The following is a 9,578-nucleotide window of genomic DNA, read 5'->3' on the forward strand; positions in this document are numbered from 1 at the left end:
CCGCCCTGAGCCGGCGGGGCCGTGAACACAGCGGGCACAAACCCCACTGCAGATTAACCCAGATTTTACCCCAAAATGTTCATTTTGTCCCCTACAGAATCCGCCCCGGAGCGACGCCTTGGGCCCCGCACGGCCGAGGCAGCTCCGGTGCCCCGTGCCCGCAGCTCCCGCTGTGCCGGGACAACGATCCGTGCCAGGACACCCATCCCTGTGCCAGGGCACCCATCCCTGGGCCGGGACACCCATCCCTGGGCCAGGGCACCCATCCCTGGGCCAGGGCACCCATCCCTGGGCCGGGACACCCATCCCTGTGCCAAACACCCATCCCTGTGCCAGGGCACCCATCCCTGGGCCAGGACAGCAATCCCCCCGCGCCCCCGCCGCCCGCTCGGGGCTGTCCCCGCTCCCCGCTCACCTCCGAGCCCGGAGCAGCCGCCCCGGTGCCCCCGGCCCGGCCGCGCCGCTCCCCGCGCTCCCCGCCATTGCCGCTGTTGGCTCCGCGCCTGCGTTCCGGGGGCTGCGGCGTTTCCTTCCGGGCCGCGGCCCCGGAAACACGAATATATTGGTATTTTCAAACCCTATGGCTCCGTAATCAGAATTCCTTACAGTCCATATCCTGTCTATAACACAGCAGATACTGGGTTTTATTTCGGAAGCAGTTTTTAAGTACATTACTATTTCTCAATACATACAGAAAAGGGAATATTTGCAGCTTTCAGTATTTTACACACAAGCCCCTCATGAATTTTCAGGCATTTTGGGGCTGTAACCTCCCTTTTCGGGGGGCACCTCACCCGGGCCCCCTCATCCCTCACTCACCTGCTCCCCCACCACATTGGGGTGTCCCAAGGGACACCATCACCCTCCAGACTCCCTGACCCCTTTTTCCTCCCATCCCAGACAAGGCACAAAACGAGTCCAAGTGCCCTGGCCAGCAGCTCGATGCTTCCATAAAGCCTTTTCCACACGCACATCCCCCCAAAAATGGAGGAAAAAAATCAAGGGAGGGCAGGGCAGCCCCCCAAAGTCCCCCCAGCTCCTGTCTGGCGGCTGCCTCAGGCACAGGGAATGCCCCCGAGGATGGTTCCTCATCCTGGATTGTCCCATGGGACACTGCAAAGTGCTTGAGGAGGGCTCAGCACCCAGCAAACCATCCATGTGTTATCTGCAGCATTCCCATCCTGAATCCAAATCCAACCCTGGGCCAGTTACTGGGAAGAAAGAGCTCCCTGTCCCAGTCAAAGCCAGTGCAGCAGCCAGCACATCCTGTCCCTGCTCATCACACAGCCAGACACCTCCAGAAGGATTCTGTGAGGGGCAGGGCCAAAACTCCTACTACAATCCCGAAAATGAACAGGCACTGCCTTCCCACCACTATGAGCCCGGTGACCTTATGGCAGCGGGATAAGAAACCAGTTAGATGGGAATTTCCCTCTGTTATTCCGAGGTGCCTGTGCCTGACGCAGGTATTGTCCTTGAATTGCTTCCCAGCAGTGTCCAGTATGACCTTCTCCACCATTTTTCCTGGTACTGAAGTTAGATTATAAGGGCTGGAGTTTCCTGGAAAAGTCTGAGTGGGATACAGCTGGAGAGTGCCCAGCCAGCATGGACCTCCTCAGGCTTCCAGGACCTTGGCTAGATAATTGAGGTGGTTCCTTCTGGGACATACCGGGATGAACCCCATACAACATCACAGCCTTGTGGATACTGAAGTGGTCCAAGTGGTCCTCATGATCCCAAATGGAAAATCACCGTCCCTCCTCCCCTGCTGGATACACAGATAAGCTACAGATAAGATAACACAGATAAGGGCAGGTGTGGGCGGGTAGGTGACCGGAGAAGGACACTGGGAACAGCTAAAAGCAGAGAGGATGCCCAGAGAGCCCAATTCCCACAGGATTCTGCCATGCCGAGTGGGTCAGCCTGCTCCAGGAAGATGCTTGGTGTGGCTTTGGGCATCGGGGTCCTACTGGCCCTGGTGGGCTGCACAGCCACTGAGGGCTGTGGTGAGTGTCAGCCACCCACGAAGAGCCAGGAGAGACCACGGATGGGACACGGGATCCTGGGTCTGACCTCCCCTCTCCTTCCAGTGGCCCCGCAGGAATTGGTCTCCCAGCTGCTCCAGCGCTTGGGGGGATCGGTCAGTCTCGAGGAGGCGGCGAATCCCAGCGTCCTGCTGGCCATGAACCTGGCTGGGGGGGACAGCGAGGGTCCCATCCACAAGTGGCTGCTCCAGGAGATCAAGGAGGAGGCGGTGAGGAGAGCCCAGAAAGGTAGGGAGGCAAAGGAGGGAAGGCACCCACTCCTGGGAACCCAGGTTTCCGCCAGTTCTTGGGGTGCCCAGCCCAGCACACCCTGGCTGCCCTCTTGTCCCCACAGACATGACCTCGGGACAGGTGGCTCTGCACGTCCTCGCCCTCCTCTCCTCCTGCCAGGACCCCCAGCGTGTCCATGCCCTGGAACAAACACTTGACCTGATCCGTGTCCTGCAGCAGAAAACAGATGAGGAAATGGCCAAACTGGGTTTGTTGGGATTTGGGGGCCTGGGGGTGCCACTGTCCCCACACCCTGTCATCTTGCCACTCTTTGCTTTGCAGAAGCCGATGGGATTCCCAAAACTTCCCTGTACAGCATGAGCCTGGACACCCTGGCCCTGTGCCTGGCTGAGGCGGGTGGTGCCCAAGGGCCATCGGTGGCCCTGGCCAAGCAGGTGCTGAGCCCTGAGAGCCACCTCTCCGTGGGTAAGGGACCCCTCTGCTCCCACATTCCCACTCTTGGGGTCTATCCCGGGACTTGGCGGTGACTCCAGGATCCCACAGACACCCGGGCCATGGTGGCACTGGCGCTGGCCTGTGTCTACGACTACGTGGAGCTCCATGACGTGCGGGATCTGCTCCGGGAGGCACTTTTCACAGTGAGCAATGGCTTCCTGGATGAGCAGGAGAAGAGGAATGGCATGATCGGGAATATCTACAGCATGGGGCTGGCCCTGCAGGTAGGGGAGGTGCCAGGGGAGTGGGGCGTCACAGCCAGCTGGTCCCATTCCCAGGTGCGTCATTCCACCTCCCACCCGCTCCACAGGCGCTGGAGGCCACAAGGAAGTTTTACGCCCCACGGCAGTGGGATTGTGCCCAGGCCTTCTCCGTGGTGTCTGCCCATGACTACCAGCAGCCCACAGCCATCGCCCAGGTGCTGCCAGCCCTGGTGGGCAGGTCCTACCTGGATGTGGCTGGCCTGGACTGCGCTGCCACCAAGGATACGTCCCCAAACAGACAGTTGCCCCTATCCCCAGTTCTGGGGACACACGGCATTCCCAGAGGTACCCTGATCCCACCTGGCGTACCCCAGACCCCGCAGGGATGTGCCAGATGCCCACCCTGCCGCTCTCTCCCTGCACAGCCCCCATCCAGGTGCATTACTCCATCACCAACACGCTCCAAGGGAAACACTTCCACTACTCCACCTCGGTGACAGTCCCAAGTGGCTCCACACTGCTCCGGGTGATGGAGGTGGCAGCAGAGGAGAACTCCGAAGCCTTTAGGTGAGAGCCAGGGCGGCTTTGGGGTGGGATTTGGCATCTCCCCACCCAGCTCTGAGCCTCCTGACCTCTCCCGCAGCTTCCAGACGGAGCAGACCTCCTGGGGTGCCTATGTGACCTCCATCCACGGGCTGGCTGCCAGCACGGAGGACAGGACCTACTGGCAGTTCCTCAGTGCTGGGGACGCCCTTGAAGAAGGTGGGGGGGCCCCAGGGAGGTGTGGGGCCTGTGGTGGGGTCTCCATGTCCCAGCCTCACGCATCCCTCTGCCGCAGGGGTCAGCACCTACAAACCACACGCCGGGGAGCACATCCAGGCCGTCTTCAGCACCTACTGACACCACCAAGACACCCTGGACCCCGCCACGGAGCAATAAAGTGCCATTCCAGCATGTCCCTGTGCGTGTGTGTGTGTGTCCCTGGGAGAAAACACAGCTCACATCCCTTTGTCTTCCTTCCTGCTGAATTCCGTGAGCGCAGCTCCTCTCCTTCTCTTCCCGGTGCCGTGCACAAACACAGCCTCACCCAAACTCCTCAGAGTCAAATCCCCCCGCGCACCAACAAAGCCTTTCTCCAGCAGCCACAGGCTTGTTCCTCTGGCCACGCTCCTGTGCTTCAGTTCAACCTATCCTGATCCCCACAGAGGCTCCCCATGGCATTAATCAGATGCAATTATCTCTGTCTGATTATTACAATCCCAGTTAGCATCCGCCAGAGGCCACCAGTTGGATTTTGCCCTGGAAATCCATAGGTGGTGGCCTGGGCTTGCAGCTGGGTCACCAAAGGTTGCAGCTGACTCTAATCCTGATTCTGTGACTGTCTCTGGCCAGGAGTGACCAGCACCTCCCAGCTGAGTCCAACTGCTCTCCAGCCAGCCCCATTCCCTACTCCCACTGGCCTTGTCCAGCCAGCCCTTCAGCCTGGACCTGCTCCCAGCTGGACCCTTCCCACCCATACCATTCTGATTCCACAGACACCATCTCCAAAAGGAGCTGTGAGGGACAGGATCCAAACTCAGGTTCCTAACAGCCCCAAAACAACATCCACCACCTTCCATCATCTCCAGGACATGTGATCTTATGCCAGACATCAGACCGGCCAGACAGGACCATCCCATGCTCAACCCACGGTGACGGTGCCACCCTCCAGGCCCTTCTGTTACCACACGGATAAGCTGGCACCGTGTGGCAGCGTAGGAGCAGGTGTGGGAAACCAGGTGCTTCACTGGAGATGGCATTCCTGCCCTGTGCCATGTGGGATGTCCCAGGTTCCCAGTCTGCCCCTCTTCCCACGCCAAATCCCATCTTGGTGCAGTTCTCCATCACCAACAGGCTCCAGGGAACCGGGGCTGTGACGTCACACAGGTGTCCCCGCCCGCAGCACTGTGACATCAGCGCGGTGTCTCCACAGGACACGTGCCACCAGCCCCGGCTCCCAGTGCGGCCACGATGGGACGTGGGTGAAGCCATGAGCGTCCTGCTCCCCGCGCTTGTCCTGCTGGTGGCCACTACGGCCGTCCTGCTGGCCGCCCGCATTCGGAAGGCACGGAAGCGCCCCGGGAGCCGGGCCGGGGGGTCCCGGCGCGGCCGAGCAGCCCCAGGGGCTCCCGGCTCCCCCCCGGCTGAGGAGACCCCTCCGCAGGGCGCGGCTGCCCCCGGGAGCGCCCCGTACATCCCCTGCGGCTGCGGCCCCGGCTGCGCCCCCTGCGCCACAGCGGCCCGGGAGCTGCAGGACCTGGTGACGCCGCTGTGGCCCGGGGTGTCCTTCCCGCGGGACTCGGAGATGTGGCAGCTCTCGTGGGAGGACCTGGAGCAGCTGCTGGAGCGCGGCCGCCTGCCCTGCTGCGCCTCCTCCAGCTCCTCCAGCTCCTCCGGGAGCCCCCAGCCCTCCAGGAGCCGGCGCACAACAAGACCCCTGATCCATCGGAAAACATCCGCTGCTGGAAAAGGCTCAGTCCTCCGCAGAACCCGACACTGGTTGAGATCCTCCACCCTTCCAAGAATGTCCATCCCTCGGAAAGGCCCCTCCATTCCCGCCCAGACCCTCTGTGACCTGTGTTGTGCTCCAGTTGGAGCCTGGCCCGTTCCTGCCAAGAAGCAAGTGGAAGTGTCCTGGAGCCACCGGTGCCCAATCCATGGCTCCCCGGATCCTGTGGTGGAGCCATCTGGGAATACTCTCCGCACGCTGCTGGACAAGAGGCTCCAGCGGCAAAGGCAGCCGTTCCCATGTGCAGCGTGCTCCCTGGAGCCGCCTGTGAAGGACAAGGCTAAGGGAGATCTCCACACCTTGGATATTTCCAGCAAAGGTCTCCATCCCTGCCAGAGCCTCCATGAGATCTGCTGGACTCCAGATGGAGGAGCCCACACGGACAGGCCTCCCTGCCTCGGAGCTGTGGCTACCCACAGAACCCACAAGATACCCACGGCCAGGAAAAGCCTGGAAACACAACTGGGAGCCCAGGCCATTCCAGCAAAGCGTTGCCAGGAGCAAGTGGCACGGCAGGAAGTGTCCTGGAGCCGCTGCTGCCCAGTGCACGGCTCCCAGGACACTGCAGCAGTGCCACAGGAGAAGACCCTCCGGGCGGCGCTGGACAAGAGGCTCCAGCGGGAACGGGAGCACGCCCTTTTCCAGGGAGCTCTCGGGAGGTGCCTGTCGTGGCTCAGGATGCAGCTCGTGGCAGCAGCTGGCACGCTCCGTAGCTTTCTTTGTGCTGAATAAATCAGGCGTTTCCCCAAAAGCTGTCTGAGAATTCCCACTGTTCTGGTTTCCACTGGGACAGGGCTCCTTTCTTCCCCAGAGCTGGCACATGTCAGGTTTGGATTCAGGATGGGAATGCTGTGGGTAACACATGGGTCACGGTCCAGCCAGCCAGAAAACTGGGATGAGGAAGTCAAAAACTCAATTTAATTAGAACTAAGAGGTGGAACAGGGGAAAAGGTGGAAAAGTATTCCAGTTTTCCCATGGGGAGACTGCCCACACCTGCTGACCCTGAGAGCCCCAAATCCCCCATGCCCTCTCTGATCGGCTCTGCTGGGTCCCTGGCTTCCCACAGCACCTGCTCCTGGGATAAGGAGGGGAACTGGAATTCATTAATAATAATAATAATATCAGTGTCTGAAGCAGTGGGAATCTTTGTTTGGAATGAGAAATGGAGGAAAAACTGAGTGAAATACCATGAAGCATCAGGTTGGGAGAGGGTGACGGAAAAGCAGCTTTTAGAATTGGTAAATTTCCCAGACTTATTTCCAGATATTATTATTTTAAAATTATTTTTTATCCCTCCACCACAAAACCATTCCTGTATTTATGAAGATATTTGGAGATAAGAGGAATACTTAATTAAAAAACTTCTGGGGGAAAAAACCAATTATGGATTGAAACATTTAAGAGAATCCACAGCACGGAAACATAAATCCCAATTTTAGCAATATTAATGGATAATAAATATGAAATATTAATTTCCCCACAAAGCAAGCCAGCTTATTTTCCAAACTGGCCAAGAGCAAAGTCACGGATTTTTGATGTCTACGAAGCATCCAAAGAGCTCAAAACTGGAATTCTCCATGTTCCAGACTGCACTTGGTTTGTTGGCTGTTATGGAATTCCCTCTAAAACCGGGATTTTCATTTGAAAACATGGTTTAAGCCACTTCTCTGGAAAAAGAGAAACAGTGTCCTTGTGTTCAAATTTTATTCTGGAAACAGAACCCATCCTGTGGCTCTGACACGCAAAAAACCTACAGAAAATACAGAATAAAATAAGAAATAAGAGGTTTTAATTCCCATCCTGGGACCTGGAAGTGTGTACAACATGGAAAGATGCCTCTGGGATTCAGGGACTGAAGAGGCTGCAGTTCTAGGCTTACGGCTATTTTTATTTTTAAGCATTTCTAAGCAAATTTCAGGCTGGGAGAGCTGCAGTCTGGGCTCAGCTTTCCTTGGATTACACACTAAAAGCGGGCCAGGACACTGCTGGAATTGAGATAACAACTGGGTTTTGAATAAGGAGAGTGACCACGAAAAGGGAAGGAAAAACCTCAATAAACTCTCATTTAAGGGAGAATTTTACCTCATTACTTGAAGCCTCCTTCCCAATTCCAGCTCGCTTTCCACTCCTATCTTCCCAGTTTCTGCTTGCATCTACCTCTTTTGGGATGGATGGGATCAGCCTGAAATCTAGTTTGTCCTGAGTCTGCTCTGCAGCTGCTTAGCTTTGGAATTCTGAAATCTGGGAGTGTTTGTGCCCAGCAGCTGTTCCACTCTCCTGGCCTCACCCATTCCTTCCCAGCACTAGCACACGCAGCACTGACACACAACTGTCTGTCATTCCTCTAAAATTGCTCCTTAAGCCCCCAAAAAACCCAGTCCCAGAGGTCTGCGGGTGCCCAATCTGGTTATTTTCCCTTTTTAGTCTTTGTGGCTGCTGCACTGTTGGGCTTGGAGTTGGTCTTGGCTTTCTTCTTGGCCGCTCCCTTGGGCTCTGGCTCCTTGCGCTTGGCTGAGGTGATGGACCCGGTGACCTTGAAGAAGTCGTCGAGGCGGCCCTGGGTGCTCCCCTGGCGGCTCTTGCTCAGCCTCCTGACGCCGTTGCGGATGCGCTCCTCGTTGAACTGCTTCTCCCCACACATGAACTGCACCAGCTGCTCCTCGTCTGGCTCGCTCCACTTCAGCTCCACAGCATCGGGATCGATCACGTCGGGCTCCAGGAAGAGCTTCTGGGCCTCCCTGTGCAGCCAGTTCTCGGGCAGGGGGTACTTCTTGGTGTCGAGCTGCTGCACGATCCTCTCGATGGATTTGTGCTCCCGGATGAGCTCCACGGCGCGCTTCGGCCCGATGCCGCGGATGCTGGCGCAGTAGTCGCAGCCCAGCAGGATGCACAGGTCCACAAACTGCTCCCAGGTCAGCTGCAGATCCTGCAGGATCCGGTTCAGGTGGAACTCCTGGATGGGCAGCTTCTTGGTCTCGCTGGCCGTGAGGTGCCGCATCAGCACGGGGCTGCCGAAGGTGAGGCAATCCATGTCCTCCGTGGCGGCGGCGTACACCTTCCCGGCCTTCACCAGGGTGGCACAGCTGGCCTCCGCCTCTCCGGGTGCCTCCACGTAGGGAATTCCCATCAGCGTCAGCAGCTTCTTGCACTCCTGCGTATGCTGCGGGGTCACCTTGACCAGCCTCTTGCTGTACTTCTCGATGTTCTCCTCCTCCCCGGCCTCCTGCGCTTCCTGCAGGTGCTTCTCCGCCTCAGCCCGCCGCTCCGTGCGCTTGGCCAGCTCCCCGGATTTCAGCTGCGGGGGCTTCCCGTCGAACACGTACACCGGCTTGATGCCGTTCTCCACCATGCGGATGGTGCGGTAGAACATTCCCATGAGGTGGCTGGTGGTCTCCCCGTCCTCGTTCTGGAGCACGTCGGCTCCCTGCCGCACGGCGATCAGGAACTGGTAAATGCTCATGGAGGCGTCGATAGCCACTTTCCGGCCGAAGTAGGACTTGATGTCGTTCTCCCGGATGGCCCCGGGAGCCACGTCGGCAATAAGCTTGGCCAAGCCATGGATTCCCATCCTGGGGAACGGAAAAGGGGATGCTGGGAGCAGGCTCTGCCTGAGGACCGCTGGGCCACCCAAGGAGGGGGGAGCAAAGAGGGCAGTGCTTCCCCTGCAAACCATCACTCCAAGGGCTGCGGCCTCTACTGGCACCCGTTATCCCGAGTCCAGCCTCAGGCCACCCTTATCCCTCACCATACCCCCCCCCCCCGGGCCCATCCTCACTCCCCTTCCTACCTCTTGCCCCTCCCATCCCAATCCCCCTCCTCAAAATTCGATTATCTCCACCATTACAACCATGCGGACCCAATCACCTTCCTATTCTTATCTCCTTACCTCCCAGCTCCCCAGGCCTGCCATCAACCCCTCTTCCCTCCTCCTCAGGTCCCCTCTTCCCTCCTCCTCAGAGCCCCCGCTCCCCCTCAGCCGCCATTACCTCCTCAGAGCCCCCGCTCCGGCTCAGATCCCCCGCTCCCCCTCAGCCGCCATTGCCCCCTCAGATCCC

The 9,578-nt window shown here is 58.5% G+C and overlaps 3 protein-coding genes across 3 annotated transcripts in view; 2 read left to right on the forward strand and 1 right to left on the reverse strand.

Annotated features, from left to right (window-relative positions):
• Nucleotides 1-1,863: 1,863 nt before the first annotated feature.
• LOC121661939 (cobalamin binding intrinsic factor-like) lies at nucleotides 1,864-3,928 on the forward strand. Its single transcript, XM_042022602.1, has 9 exons — nucleotides 1,864-2,006; nucleotides 2,091-2,273; nucleotides 2,380-2,523; nucleotides 2,598-2,741; nucleotides 2,820-2,995; nucleotides 3,082-3,319; nucleotides 3,400-3,541; nucleotides 3,618-3,736; nucleotides 3,813-3,928. Exons 1-9 carry the CDS (start codon nucleotides 1,907-1,909, stop codon nucleotides 3,872-3,874), a joined length of 1,308 nt encoding a protein of 435 aa, XP_041878536.1. The 5' UTR covers nucleotides 1,864-1,906; the 3' UTR covers nucleotides 3,875-3,928.
• Nucleotides 3,929-4,666: 738 nt separating this feature from the next.
• On the forward strand, nucleotides 4,667-6,262 carry LOC121661940. The gene is made up of 2 exons (XM_042022603.1): nucleotides 4,667-4,752; nucleotides 4,947-6,262. Exon 2 carries the CDS (start codon nucleotides 5,004-5,006, stop codon nucleotides 6,252-6,254), a length of 1,251 nt encoding a protein of 416 aa, XP_041878537.1. The 5' UTR covers nucleotides 4,667-4,752; nucleotides 4,947-5,003; the 3' UTR covers nucleotides 6,255-6,262.
• Nucleotides 6,263-7,210: 948 nt separating this feature from the next.
• Nucleotides 7,211-9,578, reverse strand: part of FEN1 (flap structure-specific endonuclease 1) — a 2,495-nt gene continuing 127 nt past the window's right edge. The window contains exon 2 of the mRNA XM_042022604.1: nucleotides 7,211-9,092. Coding sequence (XP_041878538.1) covers nucleotides 7,931-9,091 — 1,161 coding nt within the window. The 5' untranslated portion in view covers nucleotide 9,092 and the 3' untranslated portion in view covers nucleotides 7,211-7,930. The remainder of the gene's footprint in view (nucleotides 9,093-9,578) is intronic.

The sequence above is a fragment of the Corvus kubaryi genome, unplaced genomic scaffold (genome assembly GCF_017639235.1).
Source record: "Corvus kubaryi isolate FWS band 111438036 unplaced genomic scaffold, C.kubaryi_AGA036_p1.0 37219, whole genome shotgun sequence".
In the NCBI taxonomy this organism is placed as follows: domain Eukaryota; kingdom Metazoa; phylum Chordata; class Aves; order Passeriformes; family Corvidae; genus Corvus; species Corvus kubaryi.

Excerpts from the sequence above, each read along its gene's own strand:
- LOC121661939 (XM_042022602.1), top strand. The coding sequence starts at position 1,907 with ATGCCGAGTGGGTCAGCCTGCTCCAGGAAGATGCTTGGTGTGGCTTTG. Across the intron at positions 2,996-3,081 it reads GCATGGGGCTGGCCCTGCAG|GCGCTGGAGGCCACAAGGAA; the intron begins GTAGGGGAGGTG and ends CCCGCTCCACAG. Across the intron at positions 3,320-3,399 it reads GACACACGGCATTCCCAGAG|CCCCCATCCAGGTGCATTAC; the intron begins GTACCCTGATCC and ends CTCCCTGCACAG.
- LOC121661940 (XM_042022603.1), top strand. The coding sequence starts at position 5,004 with ATGAGCGTCCTGCTCCCCGCGCTTGTCCTGCTGGTGGCCACTACGGCC.